This window comes from Thamnophis elegans, chromosome 4, assembly GCF_009769535.1.
Source record: "Thamnophis elegans isolate rThaEle1 chromosome 4, rThaEle1.pri, whole genome shotgun sequence".
NCBI classification, from domain to species: Eukaryota; Metazoa; Chordata; class Lepidosauria; order Squamata; family Colubridae; genus Thamnophis; species Thamnophis elegans.
Genome location: NC_045544.1, coordinates 134,737,380 through 134,759,809, shown reverse-complemented (window position 1 = coordinate 134,759,809; position 22,430 = coordinate 134,737,380). Strand labels below are relative to the sequence as shown.

At 46.1% G+C, this 22,430-nt stretch overlaps 1 protein-coding gene across 1 annotated transcript; it reads left to right on the top strand.

Moving 5' to 3' along the window:
• The first annotated feature begins 1,299 nt into the window (after positions 1 to 1,299).
• LOC116507799 (dehydrogenase/reductase SDR family member 11-like) lies at positions 1,300 to 21,382 on the top strand. The gene is made up of 3 exons (XM_032216130.1): positions 1,300 to 1,761; positions 20,965 to 21,181; positions 21,351 to 21,382. Exons 1-3 carry the CDS (start codon positions 1,630 to 1,632, stop codon positions 21,380 to 21,382), a joined length of 381 nt encoding a protein of 126 aa, XP_032072021.1. The 5' UTR covers positions 1,300 to 1,629.
• Positions 21,383 to 22,430: the final 1,048 nt, after the last annotated feature.

Sequence of the window (22,430 nt, the reverse complement as noted above, 5' to 3'; positions counted from 1 at the left end):
AACAAACATAAAAATGTATTGGTTAAGATCGTTCCAGCGCCGCGGCAGTTGGGGAGCCCGCCCACGTTCCCGGCACCGGCGGTCGGGCGAGAGGCGCGGCCACTCCCAGTAGCCGCCCCGTTGACGTGGAGCCCACCAGCGGCCAGGCAGGTGAGGGCGAGGGGGTCGAGCCGGGCAGCTGAGCGCAGCAGGGGAGGCGGCTGGCCTCGCTGCCTTTGCCGCAGAGCAGAGCCGCCCTCCGTCGGGAGGCCAGCTATATATATTGATATATATTGATATATATCACAGTAATGATGGAGGTGAAAGGGCCTCATAAGTGGAATAGCCTAGGGCCTCTTTTCATCTAAATCCGGCCCTGCCTGGAGGAACGTTGTCCATGGGGTCGTGATGGGTCGGACAGGATTTTGCAACTAACAACAATTCCACTGATTGATTGTTCTAACTGTCATGGAATTTCTCTTTAGTTCTAAGTTGGTTTTCTCCTTGATTAGTTTCTATCCGTTGTTTCTTGTCCTGTTTTCGGGTGTTGTGGAGAATAGATTGACACCCCCCCTCTTCTTTGGAGCAGTCCCTCAAATATTGGGACCCAGCTATCATGTCCCCCCCCTTTTTTCCCCTTCTTTTCACCTAGACACCCCCAATTCTAGCAACCGGTCTTCCTCTGTTTTATCCTCCAGTCTTCTAAGTATATTTCTATTTATTAGTTTGTCAAACATGTACAAGGAGGTTGATCCTAGGTAGAGGCAGATATAGGGTCTCCTGCTTGGGCAGGGGGTTGGATTAGATGACCTGCAAGGTCCCTTCCAACTCTTGTTAATAGCAGGTATACATATAAACATGGATAGGATGAACGGAAGAAATGTAGGCATGCTGGTGCATTTTACGGGCCTCTTAGGAATGGGGTGAGGTCTACGGTAGACAGTTTGAGGTTAACGTTTTGGGGTTTTGAGGATTTAACAACGGAGTCAGGTAGAGCATTCCAGGCATTGACCACTCTGTTGCTGAAGTTGTATTTTCTGCAATCTTAAATTAATATCTTGGTCAAACCAATAATTAATATCTCAATTAATTCATTAATATCTTGGTCAAATCATTAATTAATATCTTAATCAATTCATTAATATTTCAATTAATATTTAAGATATTAATGCATGAATGTATTAATAATTAATATCTTAAGGCTGGCTCAGTCCCGGGCTGCAGAGGAGGGAAAGTCACCAGCCTGGCAGAAATGCAGGCGCCCGGGCAGGTCGGGTCGCCGGCTGGGAGGAGCCTCGGGGCTGCCCCGATCTTCGTCCCCTTCCCACGCGTGGAATCCTCCGCCGTTGCCTGGCGCTGCTCCCCGGGCGGGAGGCGGAGGCGGCCCCAGCCGCTGGCCAAAGGCAAAGGGGAACTTTCAACCCTGCCCGGGGAGGGGGCCGGGGCGCTTCCCCGCCTCCTGCCGGCTTCCCTCGCCAGCCGAAGGGCGAGGCTGCCCTTGGAGAAGGAGGCAGGCAGGCGAGTGCGCCGGTCGGTTCCTCCGCCTCCTTCGCCGGACGGGCTCCAGCGCTTCGGGGGAGGGAGGGAGCCAAGCAGGCAGGCAGGCAAGGAGGCACGCAGGGGCCGGCAGCCGGCGCGGCTCGGGGGCTCATGGAGCGCTGGAAGAACCGGGTGGCGTTGGTCACGGGCGCCTCGGTGGGCATCGGAGCGGCCGTGGCTCGGGCGTTGGTGCAGCACGGGCTGAAAGTGGTGGGCTGCGCCCGGAGCGTGGACAAGATCGAGGTAGGCTGGAAGGGAGGAAGCGAGGGAGGAAGAGAAAGAAGAACAGAGGGTAAAGAAGAAGAGAAAGGAAGGAAGGAAGGAAGGAAGGAAGGAAGGAAGGAAGGGAATAAGAGAAAGAAGGAAGGAAGACGGAGGGGAAGAGAAGGGAAGGAGGAAGATGATGGAAGGAAGACGGAGGGGGAGAGAAGGGAGGGAGGAAGAGTGAAGGGGAAGGAAGGAAGGGGTGAAAGAAACAAAGGGAGGGAGAGGAAGAGAAAGGGGGAGATGGATGGAAGGAAGGAAGATGGAGGGGGAGGGAGGAAGAGACTGGAAGGAAGACAGAGGGGAGTGGGGAGGGTGGGAGTGAAGGCAGAGCGGGAGGGGGAGAGAAGTGGGGAGGAAGAGGTAAGGGGAAGGAAGGGGTGAAAGAAATAAAGGGAGGGAGGGAGGAAGAGAGACAGGAGAAGGAAGGAAGACGAGGGGAAGGAAGGAAGGCAGAGAGGGAGTGGGAGAGAAGGGAGGGAGAGATTGTGAGATATTAAAATCCAATTTTTATGCTCACAATTCAAAAGACAAGTCTGGTTCACAATTCAAAAGTTTTTATTGCAAAGAAATTGAATAAGCAGTTGCGAGCGCGGCCTCCCAGATTCTTCCCCATGGCTTGAATACTAGGAGCGCAAAGACAGACTTCAAGTAATACAATTTATACCTTTCTAAACCATTATGCCTAAAGAAGAAGCCCCCCCCCCCAATTTCTTATCTGTGCTTCTTTTGTTATTTCAATTTAGGAGGCTGTTACCAATTGGTGTGGTTGTCTGTATTTCAATGTCAAAGGAATTTTGGGAAGTCCCTCCTGTTTTGACTTTACTGCTTATATTTGTGCTTAAAATTTACAATCAAGAAAAAACAGCTGTGCGCAGGGGGTGTGTGAGAAACAGGAGCATTTACAAAGAAAGGAATGTCAGAGACAGAAGGAGCAAAGGAATGAATGAATGGAGGGAGGGAGGGTGGAAGGACCAATGGTCAGAGAAAGAACAAAAAAAATACCAGAAAAGGAGGATGGATCCTTCTTTTTTGGAGGGGAGTGGGGGTCTCCTTCCTCTTTTCCGCTAGGAGAAGGCCCTAAGGCTTCCAGGGAGACTTCTGACATCCCTTCCTCCCATCTTAACAACATACACCCCCCCCCTCCACTTCAGGCAGCCCAGAGCTGGCTTTCTCTGAGCCGTCGGCCCTGCGTTCTTGCAGACAAAGCTTAGGAGGATGGATAGGGGAAGATTTGGGGTGCATATAGGGACCAGGAAGGTGGGGGAGAAGAATATTACTGACTGGAGAAATCTAGGTGCGCCCCCCCCCTCTATGGGTGGGTGGGAGACGCCCCATGGCTTCTTGCAAAAAACAGGGGAGAACCGGAGAGATCTGGAGCATGTTAATGGGGGGTTGGGTGGGTTAAATAGAAGGAAACAGCACCATTGTTCTCGAGAGGCCGCCCCTCTTTTCCCCTTTGTTGGAGGGAGGAAGAATTTAGAAATCTGGGGAACAATGACCCTCCCTCCCCCCTTTTACTCTTTGTAGGGTCCTTTTAAAAGAAGCCGTTGTCTTTGGAAATAATTCCAGAAAAGAGAGAGCGAGAAGACAGGAAATAAAGCCTTTATTTCTACCCCATTGTGCTGTCAGATGATATGGGGGGGGGGGCACCCTGGCTGAGGAGTCGCCCAGAAGTCCTGCCGTATCTTGCTGATCAAAGCATGACACTCACTTTCCTCCCCTCCTCCCAGCGGAAGTGCAGGTGACAGCGATTTGCAGAAAGAAAGTGACACCTTAGGACAGTTTAACTGTTTAACTGTTTAATAAATTTATAGGCCGCCCAATCCCGAAGGACTCCGGGCAGCTTACAGAAACACACTTCCAAAATAAAAATTAAAAATCGAGAGAATAAAAGCAGAATTAAAAGGTCATACCATACACTGAATCCAGGCGGGGCTAGACCTCATACATGAGGTCAACAGCCCCAGGCCTGCCGGAAGAGCCAGGTTTTAAGAGCCTTTCGGAAAGCCATGAGAGTGGGAAGGGTCCGGATCTCCGGGGGTAGATGGTTCCATAGGGTCGGAACAGCTACAAAGAAGGCCCTTCCCCGGGGGGTCACCAGACGGCATTGTCCGGCCGACGGTACCCGGAGAAGGCCCATCCTGTGTGATCTTATCGGCTGTTGGGAGGTATGCAGCAGAGGACGGTCTCGCAGATATCCGGGTCCTAGGCCATGTAGGGCTTTAAAGGTAATAACCAGCACCTTGAAATGCGCTCGGAGACCGATAGGCAGCCAGTGCAGCTCACGGAGGATAGGTGTAACATGGGTGTATCTTGGTACACCCAATATCGTTAGTGACAGCTAACCTTTTTCTAAAGGTGTGCCAAAATGGTGTGTGCGCGCGAGCTATCGCAGGCACACGTGTGCATGCCCACCTGCACATGTGCGCACGACCCTCCCCAATGCATGTGGGAGATTTTGCCCCCCCCCAGGCTTTCCTGAGGGCCGGGGGAGGCTGTTTTCACCCTCCTAGGGCTTCAAGAAAGCTTCCGGAGACTGCGGAGGGCAAAAAACGGCCCGACCGGAAGTTCAAGAATGAACTTCTGGTTGGCCATTGGACCAATTTTTCACCCTCCCCAGACTCCGGAGGCTTTCCTGAAGCCTCGGGAGGGCGAAAATGGCCTCTCCCCCAGCCCTCTGGAAGGCTGAAAACCAGCTGGCCGGCGCATGTATGCGCGCTGGAACTGAGCACTGCCATGCCAGCAAATATGGCTCCGCGTGCCACCTGTGGCCTTAGGAAGTGTTCCCCCTGCCCCCGTCCCCGTTGTAGTTCTTCAAATGTCTGAATGCCTGCTTGGTTGGAAATCAAAGCCAAGTGTTTCTGACCAGCGGAAGAATTAAGACAATTGAAAGGGAAACGTTTGGAGTGGTGATGGAGGACCTGTGCGTGGCAGAGGTGGCACGCAGAGCCCTCTCTGTGGGCAGACACGCCCTTGCCGGCTGCTCTTCTGGTTTCCAGCATGCATGCTGGTCTTTTTTCGGAGCGCTGAAAAATGGCCTAAAAACCAGCCAGAAAACCCACCTTTTGGGGGGGATATTTTTCGGCCATTTTGGGGCCAAAAACTGCCTCCAAAAACAGCCTGAAACGACCTTGAGAGACAGCTTGAAAACAGCCCTAAAAATGGCCTGAAAATGTTCCCCAAAACGCCCCCAAAACAGACATACAGGTGCCTGCTAGCTGCTCTCTGGGTTTCCGGCATGCACATCTGCATGCATGGATGTCACGGTTTGGGCCTTCAGTGCCGAAAAGATTCACCATCGCTGATTTGGAGCATCGAATTTTCTGCTAGAGTCCCAGCTCGCCTACTTTATTTCTTGCTTTAACAGCCTTATGGGCACACTGGCATCCTTCAGATGTTTTGGAGAGGCAGGTTGGTCTAGCGCGGTGTTTCTCAACCTTGGCTACTTGAAGATGTCTGGACTTCAACTCCCAGAATTCCCCAGCCAGCATTCGCTGGCTGGGGAATTCTGGGAGTTGAAGTCCAGACATCTTCAAGTTGCCAAGGTTGAGAAACACTGGTCTAGCGGTTAAGATGCCAGGCTAGGAGACGATGAGTTCTAGTCTCGCCTTAGGCATGAAAGGCAGCTGGAGGACTTTGAACCAATCACCAGGAGGTGGCGAATTCTAATTCGGCTTTGGGCTTGAAAAACTGGCCGGGTGAACCTCTTCTGTAGGTGTGGCCTGCTTTGTGGGAGTGGCTTGCCAACCATGTGACTGGGAGGGAGTGGCTTGCGTGCCATGTGACTGGGTAGGCGTCGCCAACTGGTGAAACTCACTTAACAATGCTCTTGCTTAGCAACCAAAATGTTGGCTCAGAAAGTTTGGAAACGGACTTCCGGTTTACACATCGGGCCATTTTTCACGCTCCGGAGGCTTCGGGGAAGCAGCCGAAAAAGAAGGCCGAAGTCACCTGGCCAGCTTGTGCATGCACCCTGGAGCTGACTGGGCAACGCCCCGCACAAATGGCTCCGGTGAGCATTGAACCAGATTAGATCTGGCTCCTTTTCCAATTGCAACTTTTCATCTCATCTCATCCCTGATTTTGGTTTGCATCTCTTTAATTATTTCCTGCAAGGGCTGTGTTAACTTCAACTGACTCATAAGACACTAAATTCCACGAGGAAATACAGACCTTGCTCTGCTTTATAGTTTGTGTTCTTTCTGGTTTAATTTTAACTAAAATGAACCAATCCAGTTTGCAGTTTTGGGGTGTGAATATGGCTTGTTTCGGGCCATTGCGGTTAATATTGACCACTGCTTAGTGGCTAATATTATTATACAGGTAGTCCTCAGTCTACGACCACAGCTGAGCCCCAGATTTCTGTTGTGAACCAGTGAGATATTTGTTAAGTAAGTTTCTTCCCATTTTATATCTTTTCTTGCCACCGTTGTTAAGTGAATCCCTGCAGTTGGTAAGTTAGTAACACGGTTGTTAAGTGAAACTGGCTTCCCCATTGACTTCGCCTGTCAGGAGGTCGCAAAAGGGGATCACGTTACCCTGGGAAACCGCAACGGTCATAAATATGAATAGCATCTGAATTTTGATCGCTGGAGAATGTTGCGAAGGTTGTAAGTTGTGAAAAACAGTCATAAGTCGCTTTTTTTCAGTGCTGTTGTAACTTTGAATGGTCACTAAATGAACTGTTATAAGTCGAGGACTAACCGTACATCTGTTGCCTTTTTTGCATGTCATTATCTAAACCCGTGGCCCAATACTTTTCAAAGGAAAGAAATGCTAAATTAAAGCAACTGGGGATCTCAACACAGGATCTTGGAGAAATTATGTGCTGGATTGGTTATATCTGTCTTCAGTTGGGAGCTCCCAATTCTCCCCCTGCAAATTTTATCCAATTGCAAGTAGTCCTTGTCTTACAACAGTTTGTTTAGTGACTGTTTGAAATTACAATGGTATAGTTGTTAGGAAAGCTCCTTCGGGGGCAGCATCCACAGCCACTCGGGCTTGTCGGGATTGAGCACGAGTTTGATGTTTCCTTCCTAAATGTAAAACTTTGAGGCAATTGTAGATTTTGCTTTAGTTAAAAATGTCAACTCATAAAAGCAAGTTTCTTTTGAAACTTGGCTCGAGGCTCATGAATGAATTAGGGTATCCTTTGGAAACCTGACCAAAAATATACTTGGAGTATCAGGTATACTGATTAGGGGACTGGAGACTAAAACATATGAAGAACGGTTGCAGGAACTGGGTTATGTCTAGTTTAATAGAAAGAAGGACCAGGGGAGACATGATAGCAGTCTTCCAATATCTCAGGGGCTGCCACAAAGAAGAGGGAGTCAAGCTATTCTCCAAGGCTCCTGAGAGGAGAACAAGAAGCAATGGGTGGAAACTAATCAAGGAGAGAAGCAACTTAGAACTGAGGAGAAATTTCCTGACAGTTAGAACAATGAATCAGTGGAAGAGAAGTTGCCTCCAGAAGTTGTGAATGCCCCAACACTGGAAGTCTTTAAGAAGATGTTGGATAGCCATTTGTCTGAAACGGTGTAGGGTTTCCTGCCTAGACAGGGGGCTGGACTAGACGACCTCCAAGGTCCCTTCCAACCCTGCTATTGTATTGTATTGTATTTGCAAATTTGCAAACCGGTAAAAGATCTGTGGGCTTTAAGCGACTGAGCATTTGTCATTTGTTGAAATGCGCCATGTTTGAGGAGTATTTGAGCCAGAGGTCAATAGAAGATTTTCTCCCTGCATATGTTTCTGCACGCATTGTGTTTGTGTGCTTTTAAACTTTAACAAGGTGGGTTAAAATGTTTTCATGGCAGAGTAGCAGATTGTGCTGATTGCCTTTCTAACAGAATAACAAGCATTGGAAGGGACCTTGAAGGTGTTCTAGTCCAACCTTTTGTTCAAAAAAGGGAAAAAAAATTCTACATCGTTTCAGACAAATGGTGGCCCAATAATGTTTGAAGAGCAAAGGATCCTAGCTGAAAATGAATAATTGCTATATTTGGGGCTTAGATTTCACACGAACAGTTCTTCACAACATTTGTTTATTTTAATTGATAACCCTGTCTTTATTATTTCTGTAAATAATTCAAGGAGAATGAATATGCTGAATATTCCTTCCTCTGGCTATTTTTCCCAGGACAATAACCCTGTGATGTAGGTTGGGCTGAGAGAGAGTGATTGGCCCAAAATCATCCAGCCGGCTTTTAAGCCAATTAGACTAGTGATGGCAATTTTTTTCAGCACCAAGTGCCCAAGCCAGAACATGCATGAATGTGTGCGCATGACTGCGCACGGGACGGAGCATGCCGAATGTCCTTTTATAAATGGAGCCTTTAAAAAGTGACAACAGAGAGTGAGCCTCTGAAACAGTGTTTTCCAAGCTTTGCTAACTTATCAACTTCAGCGATTCACTTAACAACGGAGGCAAGAAAAGTCGTAAAATGGGGCAAAGCTTACTTAGCAAATGTCTCACTTAGCAACAGAAATTTTGGACTCCATTGCAGTCCTAAGTTGAGGACTAAGTGTATTTTTTTGTTTAAAAGACATTTTTGCAGCTTCTCCACATTTGGTGATTAACCCTCCACCCCTCTTTAATTGATGCTACTTTGAGTAAGGAAGAAATCCTAGAAAATGTAGGAAGGCCCTTTTTTTTAAATCCCCAGAAATCTAGGCTCCTGTTCTGACTGAGGCTTCTTCAAAAAGCATCAGGCAGAATCCTGGTCCCAACAAAACCCCTTTTATTAAATGAATGTGAATTCCTCTCATTCCCCTTCAGCAAGGCCTGGAAAACAGTCTTTCAAAGGAATATTTATGACCACAGACCTTATCTATCTTGGAAAGCTGCCATGTAAATATTTTCTAAATGAGATGCTGTGCAAGGAAAGATTTGGCACAGAGTCTCTGAGATTCAAGGACAGATCTTCACACTCCTGAAACGAAGGAACGAACGAACGAATTGTCTCCTGCAAACTCCACTCCCCTTTCGCTCCTCTTTTATGTCCTATGGGAGGGGCCAATCATCTTTCACTTGTGACTTTACTTCCAAGTCCACCCTGATTTATGAGTTGTTCTTTTCTTCTGGCAGCTCTGCGCATGCGCACACTGGGAACAGGCTCCAGCTGTTCCTCTGCCTCACTGCTGTCTTAACTCCGAAGGCAGCTGAGAACTGCTAGACCGCCTCGGCCCCGTCTCTGCCTCCGACGCAGAGCCCTCGTCCGAGCCTTCCCCAGCTTCCAGGACTGGCCCATGTTCCTCCCCAACCTCCTCACTGTCCGAATCTGCTGCCAGCTCTTCTGGCTGCTGGCCGGCCACAACAGCTCCAGCCTCAGGGGTTGCTTGGATAATTTGTTTGTTTGCTTATTCAATTCATGTAGTCCTTCCCTTGATACACGATTCAGAGCAATGTATGCAATTAAAAAACAAAAGCTGCGGAAAATGAAATCGACAATATAATAAAGCACACTGCAGCCTGAGGCAGTTCAGAGAACTGAAGGCCATAAATTCACAACGGGCTGCCACTGAATTCTCATTTTAATACCAGAGAAGTATTAGATATATGGGTAATTAGCTGCCTTGCATTCACTTCCTTTCCGTGTCGAATGTAAATTAAATCATGTTTTGCTTTTCTCCTTGATGGATCTCCTTTGGGGGGGGGGAATACAGCTCTCTTCCTCCCTCTCTCTCTCCGAGGTGATGGCACCCCAAAAGTTTTACAGGTTGTCCTCAACTTACGACCACAATGGTCATTTAAGTACCACGGTTGTGGTACCATGGTTGTTAAGGGAATCTGGACTACCCATTGATTTTGGTTTGTCAGAAGGTCACCAAAGGGGGTCACGAGACCCTGGGACCTTGCAACCGTCATAAATACGAGGCAGTTGCTAAGTGACTGCATTTTTGATTACTTGATCATGGTGGTGTTGAAAGAAATGTCCTTCTGGGTTCAGCTCCAAGTGGGGAAAAAGACACTGGAGACATGGAGGCTGCTTGGAAAGATGGTTTATTGTTGGGCAGGGGGCTTGAGCCCTGAACAGAAAAGGTGATCACATGCTTCAGTGTTGGTGGAGAAGAAGAGAAGGGCTGAAGGAGGGGCTTGCTAGGCTTTTTATAACCTGTTCAGTCCCACCTCTCTGTTTCCTGTTCCTGTGTAAGAAATGTATTCTGATTGGTTGTCAGACTCCCATGGGGCCATGCAGGGGGCTACTCTCTAGCCTGTTTTGAATACAGGTATGAGTTCTCAGATGCCATGTGGAGTTGAGTAATATCCCTTCCCCCTACAGCTGCAGTGGGGAAGTCTTTATTATGTAAAGTGGGCTAGCCTGGCCTTCTCAATGGCCTATTGACAAAGTGTGGATGGGCAGGAAGCTACAGGCAACTATTCTGTCTTTTAAAGCATGTTTCTTTCTTTTCACATCCAGAGAAATATTCTGCCTATTCAATATTTCCTAGGATATTTCATTTTTCTGGGAGAGGGCTGGATGATAACTTCCCACAGTCGTAAGTGTGAAAAGCTGTCACTTTTTTTTCAATGCTGTTGTAACTTGGAGCAGTAGTTACTAAATGACTGGTTGTTAGTCGAATAGAAAGGAATGAGCTGGAAGGGACCTTGGAGGTCTTCTAGTCCAGCCCCCTGCTCAAGCAGGAGAACCTGTACCATCTCAGACCAGTGACTGTCCAGTCTCTTCTTAAAGAACCTCCACTGATGAAGAACTCAAAACTTCTGGTGGCAAGCTGTTCCACTGGTTAATTGTCCTCACTGCTGGGAAGTTTCTCCTTAATTCCAGGTTGCTTCTCTCCTTGATTAGTTTCCATCCATTGTTTCTTGTCCAAAGCCTTCTGGTGCTTTGGAGAGTAATTTGATCCCATCTTATTTGTCAAATACTGGAATCCTGCTATCATATCACCCTTAATTCTTCTTTTCTCTAGACTGGCCAAACCAGATCCTGCAACCATTCTTCGTAGCCCCTCCCTTCTCTTTATTCTCTTCCTTCTCCATTTCTTCCCCTTCCCCTTTTCTTTCTCCATTCTGTCTCCTTCTCTTCTTCCTTCTCTTTCCATTTTCCCTTTCTTCTCTATTCTTTCCCTTCCTTCTCCATTCCTTTCCCTTGTTCTTCCTTCTCTACTGCTTCTCCTTCATTTTTCCCTCCTCCCTTTTCATCCGTTCTCCAATCTTTCCCCTTCATCTTTCAGTTGTATCCCTTCCTCTTCCTCCTCCTAATCCTCCTCCTCCTCCTAAGGTGGAGCTGTTGCCTCACAATCAGGAGGTTGTGAGTTCGATACTAGGTAGAGGCAGATATAAGGTCTCCTGCTTGGGCAGGGGGTTGGACTAGATGACCTGCGAGGTCCCTTCCAACTCTTAATCTATTATTTCTGTTACTCCTCCTCCTCCTCCTCTTCTTCTTCTTCCTTCTCCTCCTTCCCCTCCCCTTTACCCTTCTCCTCTTCTTCTTCTCCTTCTCTTTCCCTCCTCCACTTCTCCTCCTCCACTTCCCCTTCCTCCACCTCCTTTTACCTATCCTCCTCCCTCCTCCTCCTCTTCCCCTTACCTTCTCATGCATTTCCTTTTCCTCCTCCTCTTCCTCCTCCTCCTCCTCCTCCTCCTCCTCCCCCCCCCCCCCAGGCTTGCAAACTCAGGGGAACAACAATTTCCCCTCTGGATTTGCAAATAACAACTGGTAACATTTTGCGACTGGCATTGAACTGTGAAGTGGTTATGTATGTTGCTGTTAATTTAACTAGGCTGTTAAGGAGAAATTGTCAACATTAAGTCATTTATTAATAACCTCCTCCTGCTGGGTGGTAAGATTCTCCATAGGTTGCCAAGGGGGCCCAGGGAATTCCTAGCAGAAAGGTATTACTTTCCCCGTGCATGGCGCGCATTGATCTGTGCATGGATCTGCGAGAGCCATTTTCATTTTGGGCCATGTGATGCAAGATTTGGGAGCCCAACTAGATTCATGGAGATTCGGACGGTTCCACCACAAATCCGCGGTAGACTAAAGCGCGCTCGACGAAAGCGCGTACGTGACGTCATCACAGCGCGACGAAAACGGCACGCTGTGAGCGGTAAATTTAAAATTAACGCGAAAACCTTACCCTAACCCCCCCAAACCTAACCCTAAACCTAACCCTAAGCCTAACCCTTAACCTAACCCTAAACCTAACCCTTAACCTAACGCTAAACCTAACGCTAACCCTTAACCTAACCCTAACCCTAACCCTAACGCTTAACGTAACCCTAAACCTAACCTTAACCTAACCCTAACCCTAACCCTAAACCTAATCCTTACCTTTATGTGAATCGGCTTGCTTTAATTTTATTTTAATTTAATTTATTTTTAATTTTATTTGTCGCGCTGCTGATGACGTCACGTACGCGCTTTGATCGGGCTCGCTTTAGTGGACCGCGGTTTTGACGGGTCACAGATTCGGACGAAGGTTCATAATGTGGGCAAGCTCTCTAACTGTCCTGGGGCTCAATCGTGCTAGGTTTATACAACGTCCTACCTCACAGTGTTATTGTGAAGGGGAAAGGAAGTCACCTGAGAGCAGCATTCATTCTGCTGTGAAGCTCCTTGAAGGAAAACAGTTGGAAATCAAAGTGTTTTTCATTGTTATCAATGGGGCAAGGAAAGGGTGCTTCTCAACATCTGGGATTAAAAGGTATACTTTACCTGAAGCTGGAAGTTCGATCGAGAGGGAGCCTAGCTTGTGATTTTGCAAGATATGCCAAGTAGTTACGATTGATCTGACCGAGGCTTCCCAAGAGCAGGAAGCAGACTCCTGGTCCCAACAAAAACCCCTTTTTATTAATTTACTGTGAATTCTGCTCATTCACATCCAGCAAAGTCTTTCGAGGGAGGATTTACAGTCACAGACCTTATCTGGCTTGGAGAGCTGCCAAGCCGAGATCTGCAAAACTTGGCAAGGAGTCTCAGAGAGTCACGAACCAATTAAGCGAACTAATTGTCTCCTGCAAACTCCACTCCCCTTTCACTCCTCTTTTATTCCCTATGGGAGGGGGGCATTTACAGTCCACCTGTGGCCTTACTCCCACGCCGACCGCTGTTCTTTAGCTGTTCCATTCGTCTGGCCACTCTGTGCATGCACACACTGGGAACAGGCTCCAGCTGTTCTTCTGCCTCACTGATGTCTGATGTCCAGCCACCTCCTTCTCTGTCGTCCCCTTCTTCTTTTGCCCTCTGTCTTTCCCAGCAGGAGGCTCTTCTCTAGGGAGTCCTTCCTTCTCATTCGGTGGCCAAAGCCATTGAGTTTCCTCTTCAGGATCTGGCCTTCGGAAGAGCATTGGATTAGTAGTACAGTGGAATTACCATATTTTTCGGAGTATAAGACGCACCAAGGTTTTGAAGAGGCAAATTAAAAAAAAAAGTTTTTGCACTCTACAAACTTCCCAAAAATGGGCCAGTTTTTTTTTTCTTCAAAAAAAGGGCATGAATATCCCTTTGGAGGCTTGTAGAGTGTTCCGGCGGGGAAGGGGGGGGGCAAAAATGAGCAACAAATAGCCCGGTTTTTGTCCAAAAAAGGGCATTAGGAAGCTTATAGAGTTGTGACTTTGACAGTCACTAAACGAATGGTCATAAATTGAGAACTCCTGGGGGCTAAGGGGAGCAAAATTGAGCAAAAAACGGCCCATTTTTGCTCATTTCTGCCCTCCCCAGGAGCACTCTATAAGTCAGGGTGGATCTCCTCTAGGACTGACCAGTTAGATGGCCTTGCAGTCCAAGAGACTCAATGCAGGAGTCTTCTCCAGCACCAGAGTTCAAAGGCCTCCATTCTTTGGCTTCCTTCCTTCCTCATTAGGCGGCCAAAGCACTTGAGTTTCCTCTTCAGGATCTGGCCTTCTAAAGAGCAGTCAGGGTGGATCTCCTCTAGGACTGACCGGTTGGATGGCCTTGCAGTCCAAGGGACTCAATGCAGGAGTCTTCTCCAGCACCAGAGTTCAAAGGCCTCCATTCTTTGGCTTCCTTCCTTCCTCATTAGGCGGCCAAAGCACTTGAGTCTCCTCTTCAGGATCTGGCCTTCTAAAGAGCAGTCAGGGTGGATCTCCTCTAGGACTGACCGGTTGGATCTCCTTGCAGTCCAAGGGACTCAATGCAGGAGTCTTCTCCAGCACCAGAGTTCAAAGGCCTCCATTCTTTGGCTTCCTTCCTTCCTCATTAGGCGGCCAAAGCATTTGAGTCTCCTCTTCAGGATCTGGCCTTCTAAAGAGCAGTCAGGGTGGATCTCCTCTAGGACTGACCGGTTGGATGGCCTTGCAGTCCAAGGGACTCAATGCAGGAGTCCTCTCCAGCACCAGAGTTCAAAGGCCTCCATTCTTTGGCTTCCTTCCTTCCTCATTAGGCGGCCAAAGCATTTGAGTCTCCTCTTCAGGATCTGGCCTTCTAAAGAGCAGTCAGGGTGGATCTCCTCTAGGACTGACCGGTTGGATGGCCTTGCAATCCAAGGGACTCAATGCAGGAGTCCTCTCCAGCACCAGAGTTCAAAGGCCTCCATTCTTTGGCTTCCTTCCTTCCTCATTAGGCGGCCAAAGCATTTGAGTCTCCTCTTCAGGATCTGGCCTTCTAAAGAGCAGTCAGGGTGGATCTCCTCTAGGACTGACCGGTTGGATGGCCTTGCAGTCCAAGGGACTCAATGCAGGAGTCTTCTCCAGCACCAGAGTTCAAAGGCCTCCATTCTTTGGCTTCCTTCCTTCCTCATTAGGCGGCCAAAGCACTTGAGTCTCCTCTTCAGGATCTGGCCTTCTAAAGAGCAGTCAGGGTGGATCTCCTCTAGGACTGACCGGTTGGATCTCCTTGCAGTCCAAGGGACTCAATGCAGGAGTCTTCTCCAGCACCAGAGTTCAAAGGCCTCCATTCTTTGGCTTCCTTCCTTCCTCATTAGGTGGCCAAAGCATTTGAGTCTCCTCTTCAGGATCTGGCCTTCTAAAGAGCAGTCAGGGTGGATCTCCTCTAGGACTGACCGGTTGGATGGCCTTGCAGTCCAAGGGACTCAATGCAGGAGTCTTCTCCAGCACCAGAGTTCAAAGGCCTCCATTCTTTGGCACTCAGCCTTCCTTATGGTCCAACTTTCACAGCCATCCATTGCAACTGGGGAAACCAGAGCCTTGATTATACGCCCTTTTGTTGGCAGGGGGATGTCTCTGCTTTTTAGTGTGCTTATATATTTGCATTCATTCACACCATTCTTCTTGCAAAACCTCAACTGCCTTGGACTTTGCTTCGTTAATTTTACAATCCTTCCTCTTTATTACATCATACTGCCTATCATTCATTGTAGATCCTGGGGCCAGCCAACAGCATGGCATTGTCTGATAAAAACCACACGAATCTTCTTCCAACACACCTCCTGCTATCACCATAAACAGATCTTTTATATTTAGTCACACAAGGCCATCAGATAATTAAGGGGACATCAGGCGTCTTTACCCTCTGCTCAATGCTGAACAACACGTAACCCTCCATTTATGACCCCTGATGAGCCCAAAATGTCTGTTGGTAAGCGAGATGGTTGTTAAATGCGTTTTGCCCAATTTTACGACCTTTCTCGACACCGTTGTTAAGTGAATCCTTGCGATTGTTAAATTACCATAGTAACAATCTGGCTTCCCCGGTGACTTTGCTTGTTAGAAGGTCGCAAGAGGGGATCGCATCACCCCGGGACACTGTAAACCGTTGTAAATATGAGTCCGTTGCCAAGCACCTGAATTTTGATTACGTGATTATGGGACTGTTGTCATGGTCGTAAGTATGAAAATGGTCATAAGTCACTTGTTTCAGTACCATTGTAACTTGGAACGGTCACTAAATGAAACCGTCATGAATCGAGGACTAGCTGTACCCATTAGGCACTCCACATACTCTCATTCATGCCCTACTTTCATTATAAAGATATTCCTCAATTTACGACTGTAATTGAACCTGGAATTATGGTTGTATGTCATTGCAATTGTAGGAAGAGGCATTATGTGGCTGCACCTGATTTTTTTGGGACATTTTTTTGTGGCAATTAAGTGAACATAGCAGTTTTTAGGGAAGGTCATTAAATGAATCCATTTTACGCCGTGGGCATTATTGGCCGGAAACCAGAAGTACCATATTTTTGGGAGTATAAGACACACCTCCCCCCCAAAGAGCATAGAAATGTTGGTGCATCTTATACACCGAATACAGCCATTTTTGTCCTCCTAAAGCCCCACCCCCACATCCCATTTTTACGAAAAATGAGTGAAAAATGGGGCGTTTTTCACAAAACAGAGGCATTTTTGCAAAAAACGGCCTGTTTTCTGCCCGTTTTCCCCCAAAACGGGGGCATTTTTGCCTTCCCCCAGCCCTGCTGAAGCCTGCAGAGGGCTTCTGAAGGCCGGGGAGGACAAAACCCTTTTTTTTTTCTTTCTTACCTCTTTGAAATCTTGGGGCATCTATACACCGGTGCGTCTTATAGTCCGGAAAATACGGTAATTGGAATTACGATGGGAAGTCATTCCATAGGTCTGTAGAGATTCCTCAGTCATCCAAGTGATCGTTGTCCCAAAGGAGCTTTTTTATTTTTTCTTTTTCCATGAGGCAACCGGACTTCCTTGTTTTTTGCTTTTTTTTTTTCCTTATCGTTTTTTAGTGTTTTTTTTTGTTTTCGTTTTTTGTATTTTTTTACTATATTCTTTTTTTTCTATTTTTCTTATTTTATTCTCTTTTTTTTATTTTTATTTTAAATGTGTTTTTATTTTCCATTTCATTTTCGTACAGTCACATATATACTGTGCATAACCGGGGCCATATAACATTAAACAATAAACACAGCCATTCCTCTTGTCAACAATACCCCCAAAAATAGAAACCCAATGTACCTCTTCGACCCTCCATACACCCTTCCTTTCGCCCCCCTCCAACTTCCCTTCTTCCCTCCATCATTCCCCTCTACCCTACTTCCCCTCTCCCTCTACCACTCCTCTCTCCTGATACACTCCCTCCCTTCCTCCTTCCCCTCCCTCCAGTCCTCTCTCCCACCCTCGCTACCCCTCTTTCTTCTATCCCTCTACTCCTCCCTCCGGTGTATTTCTACAATCTATTAATATATTCAGCTTGTCCTATTTTTACAGTGAAATTAAAGAGCAACAGTATACAAGTGCAGTCGCGTTACCTTAAAACAGTGTTTTTCAACCACTGTGCCGTGGCACACTAGTGTGCCGTGACATAGTGTAAGGTGTGCCGTGGGAAAAACACCTTATATATAGTCAATATAGGCACAGAGTTAAAAATTTTTAACATTTTCTAATGGTGGTGTGCCTCGTGATTTTTTTCATGAAAAAAGTGTGCCTTTGCACAAAAAAGGTTGAAAAACACTGCCTTAAAATCTAGCACATACTATATATCCCCCCCCCCCCCAAGCTTCTTCCATTCCCTACCATCGTGTCAGAGCTGAAGAACCTTCGTGGATGAGAAGCGAAATGTCTTCAAAAGAAAAAATATACAAGAAAGTCCAGGTGCCTTCTGAAAAAAAAAACACCTTTGGGACCAAGTCATTACATACCTCGTAAGTTGAGGTATTACGTGGGCAGAATTGATGGTTTAAAGTTTGTTTGCAGATATTGTTAAGCAAAGAGTTCTTAAGGAAAGGCTGCATTCGTTAAGGAAATCCATTTTACCCAATGGGCGTTTTTTTCTTTTTTTGGCACAAATGCGTTTTGTGTGCTCTCCTTGTTTTGAAAAGTATTTTAACAATTTGTAAACTGCTCAGAGTCTCTGGGAGTCAGATGGTATTTACAGTTAATATATTATTATAATATTTTTTTTTTTGCCCAAAATGTATTTATTCAGCAAGAAGTCATTTTCATCAATCAAAGGCTGTTGTATGTTATCAATTAAATAAGAAAAAACACAGTAAATCAAATACAGTAAAAACCTACTACGTAGCATTTTCTATCAAATAGCGTCCAGTGCTAAAACCAAATGAACTTGAAATTAATTTTTTTCCCCTACAGTTGACAATATACTTGAAATTACTTTCTTACCATCCCATAACTCCATCTTATCTTACAACATTCCTACTTCTTCTTCCTTCCTTCCCTCCTTCCTTCCCGCCTTTCTTCTCTCCTACTCTCCTACTCTCCAGTTAATAAATTACAGTTAATAAATTATTACGTTTAATATTGCATAGCGCGGCAGCCCGCAAACAAGCCAATGCAGTCCGAGTCTGCATAAGCAGAGGGATAGAATCAACATCACGTGAAGTGTTAATACCACTTGAATGCCTTTGTAAGGCCACACAATTTAAAAAAGATGTGGAGGCTCTAGAAAGAGGGCAGAGAAGAGCAACAAAGAAGATTAGGGGCCTGGAGGTTAAACCACGTAAAGAACGGTTGCTGGAATTGGGAATGTTTAGTTTAATAAAACAAGGACCAAGGGAGACATGATAGCAGTCTTCCAATATCTCAGGGGTTGCCACAAAGAAGAGGGAGTCAAGCTATTCTCCAAGGCACCTGAGGGTAGAACAAGAAGCCATGGGTGGAAACTAATCAAGGAGGGAAGCAACCTAGAACTAAAGAGAATTTTCCTTACAGTGATAACAACCAGTGGAACAACTCGCCTCCAGAAGTTGTCTTTGCTTCATCACTGGAGGTTTTTAAGAAGAAATTGGACAGCCATTTGTCTGAAATGGTATAGCCGTGATGGCTAATCTATGGCACACAGAACCATATTTGCTGGTATGCCAACTGTCAGCTCTGGCGCATATGTGCGCCAGCCAGCTGATTTTTCAACCTCCCAGAGGGCCGGGAGAGGCCATTTTCGCCCTCCCCAAACTTCAGGAAAGCCTCTGAAGGATGGGGAGGGCGAAAAACAGCCCATCGGCCCAACCGGAAGTTCGGGAATGAACGGCCCAAGCAGAAGTTCGGGAATGAAGTTATAGTTTTATGCTTTCTGTCTTCTTGGCTTTATTCTAAATTTGGTGTTGAGTCGCCTTAAAGCAGCTGGCGTAGATTTAATCCTGATATTCGCACACTTCCGCACGGATCCATCACCACCTCCAAAATATCTATCCCAAAACAGATTTCCCCGTAACCACAGCTTCATCCCTATCCCCACTTTGGAATTCTTGTTTTCATGGAATGTGAAAATATGTCTAAAATACCAATGAATTCCAGTTATTCCCTCCTGGTGCTCTGTTTTTTTTGTAGTCTGCCAGACTCGGACAATGAGGTGGTTGGGGAAGAACCTGGGCCAGTTCTGGAGCCTGGGGAAGGCCCTGATGGATGCTCAGTGTCGGACGCAGAGATAGAACCAGGGCGATCTGGCATTTCCCAAAGTCAGAGATGAGTGAGGAGGCGGAACAGCTGGGGCTTGTTCCAGATGCGTGTATACGCAGAGCAGATAGGAGAGGTGAACAACGGAGGACAAGGAGCTGGCTTGGGAAGCAAAACATACGTGGATGGTGACTGGCCCCTCCCAGGCTGGGGCATAAATAGGAGGAAAGGCTAAGGGTTTGGTTGTTGCAGACAATCGTTCGCATTTCTGGAAAGTTTGTTCCTTGTCTGTTTCTTCCTGCGACAAAGACTGCCTTGCCAGAACTTTGTCTATTTATTCTATTTATTTGTTTGAACTGACTTAATTTGCAGCCAGGGAGGTCACAGCCTTGCATTTATCATAAGGAGCCGATAAGCACTATTGCTTTAGTTAACTCCTTGCAGGGCACTTGCCTGGACTTTCTGTCGGTGAATGCAGTTAATTCCCAATCTTTCTTTCTTTCTTCCTTCCTTCCTTCCTTCCTTCCTTCCTTCCTTCCTTCCTTCCTTCCTTCCTTCCTTCCTACTTTTTTCTTTCTGTCTGTCTATCTATCTGTCTATCTATCTCTATCTCTCTATATCTATCTATCTATCTATATCTATATCTATATCTATATCTATATCTATATCTATCTATCTATCTATCTATCTATCTATCTATCTATCTATCTATCTATCTATCTATCTATCTATCTATATCTCTACCTATCTACCTACCTACCTACCTACCTACCTACCTACCTACCTACCTACCTATCTATCTATCTATCTATCTATCTATCTATCTATCTATCTATCTATCATCTATCTATCTATCTATCTCTATATCTATCTATCTATCTCTATCTATCTATCTATCTATCTATCTGTCTATCTTTATCTCTCTCTCTCTCTATCATCTATATTTATCTCTCTCTCTATCTCTCTCTCTATATCTATCTATCTATATCTATATCTATCTATCTATCTATCTATCTATCTATCTATCTATCTATCTATCTATCTCTATCATCTATCTATCTATCTATCTATCTAATCTATCTATCTTTATCTCTACCTCTCTCTCTCTCATCTATATTTATCTATATCTATCTATCTATCTATCTATCTATCTATCTATCTATCTATCTATCTATCTATCTATCTATCTATCTATCTCTGTATTTATCTATCTATCTATATCTGTATCTCTATCTCTATCTATCTATCTATCTATCTATCTATCTATCTATCTATCTATCATCTATCTATCTATCTATTTCTATCTATTTCTATCTATATTTATCTATCTATCTATCTATCTATCTATCTATCTATCTATCTATCTATCTATCTATCTATCTAATCTATCTATCTATCTATCTATCTATCATCCATCTATCTATCTATCTATCTATCTATCTATCTATCTATCTATCTATCTATCTATCTATCTATCTATCTATCTATCTATCTATCTATCGCTCTCTGTGTGTATGTTAACTCTGGAACGCCTGCAGCAATTTCAACCAAAATTGGTAAACAGATGACTTACTCTCTGGAGAAAAATACTGTGTGGGGTAAGATGCCCCTAAAACCCCTTGATGTGTGTGTTCTGTTAAGATACAGCCTGTTGTGCCTTAACATGGCTTCTACTGTACTGCCGTAAAATGGCTTCTACTGTGCAGCGCAGTGGAGTTGCCATGGTAACGGCTTCACAATACTCCACAGGAGGGCTCCCTCTGGTAAGGGGGAAAATCCAACATTAGAAATTACGTCTGGTCTGGACATCCCCCCACCCCCTATAAATAAATACTCAGCCAACACTGGGTTATCGGCTAGCGTGTAAATAAAGAGGGATTTTTCAGAACACTTTTCTTTTCCTGTTCCCCTTTCAGAAGTTGGCAGCCGAGTGCGAGAGTGCAGGGTATCCGGGCGTCCTCATCCCGTATAAGTGTGACCTCTCGGTGGAAGAGGAGATTCTGTCCATGTTCTCCGCCATCAAGACTCTCCATCAAGGCGTTGACGTCTGCATCAACAACGCTGGCCTGGCGCGGCCAGAACCTCTGCTCTCTGGCAAGACCGAGGGCTGGAGAACCATGATAGATGTGAGTAGTGGGGGGGGGGGGGAGGAATCTCCAGGGAACCTTCTCGGCCCATCCGCAGAGGGCCCGTTGCTGCCAAAATGGTCAGCGGGCTAAGAAACGTAACGTTCCTCCACACAAGTTGATGTGCTCATTGACCTCTTCTGCAGTCAAATTCATATTTGCATGTGACTCTGTAGTTTTGGATTTCACAGCTCATCCAAGTGATTGACAGCGCCAACGGCATTGGTTTATTTCCTGCTCCTTCTTCTGTTCTAGCTCAACCACCATCTCCTCTTCCACCTCTTCTTTCTCTTCCTCCTCACTCTTCTGTCCCTCTTCCTTCTGTTCTACCTTGACCATCACCTTCTTCCGTGTCGTTTCTTCTTTCTCTTCCTCCTCCCTATTTTTCTTCTGCTGCTCTACCCCAACTACCTCTCCCTCTTTTTCCATATATTTCTTCTCTTCTTTCTCATTGTTCTTCTCCTTCTTCTTCACCTTCTCTTTCTCCTTCTCCTCCTCCATCTCAAAGTCCTCCTTGTACTTTCTCCTCCTTTGCCTTTTCCTCCATTTCAACCTCAAACGTTTTTCTCATCCTCCTTTCTTCTCCATCTCAACCTTCTTGTGCTTTCCCCTCTTTCTTATTGTCCATCTCAACTTCAACCTCCTTCTTGCTCCTTCTCCTCTTTCTCCTTCTCCTTCCCTTCTCTATCTCAACCTCCTTCTTGCGCCTTCTCCTCCTCCTCCTCCTCTTTCTCCTTCTCCTTCCCTTTCTTCTCTATCTCAGCCTCAATATCCTTCTTGCGCCTTCTCCTTCTTCTCCTTCCCTACCTCAACCTCCTCCTACCATCTTCTCCTTCCCTTTCTTCTCTATCACAACCTCAACCTCCTTCTTGCTCCTTGTCCTCCTTCTCTTCCTCCTTCTCCTCCTCCTTCCCTTCTCTATCTTAACCTCCTTCTTGCGCCTCCTCCTCTTCCTTCTTCTTCCCCTTCTCTATTTCAACCTCAACGTCCTCCTTGCGTCTTCTCCCCTTTCTTTTCTATCACAACCTCCTTCTTGCCCCTTTTCCTTCTCCTCCTTCTCTTCCTCCTTTTCCTTCTCCTTCCCTTCCTTCTTAACCTCCTTCTTGTGCCTCCTTCTCCTCCTTCCACTTCTCTTTCAACCTCAACCTACTTCTTGCGTCTTCTCCTTCCCTTTCTTCTCTATCACAGCCTCAACCTTCTTCTTGCTCCTTCTCTTCCTCCTTCTCCTTCTCCTTCCCTTCTCTATCTTAACCTCC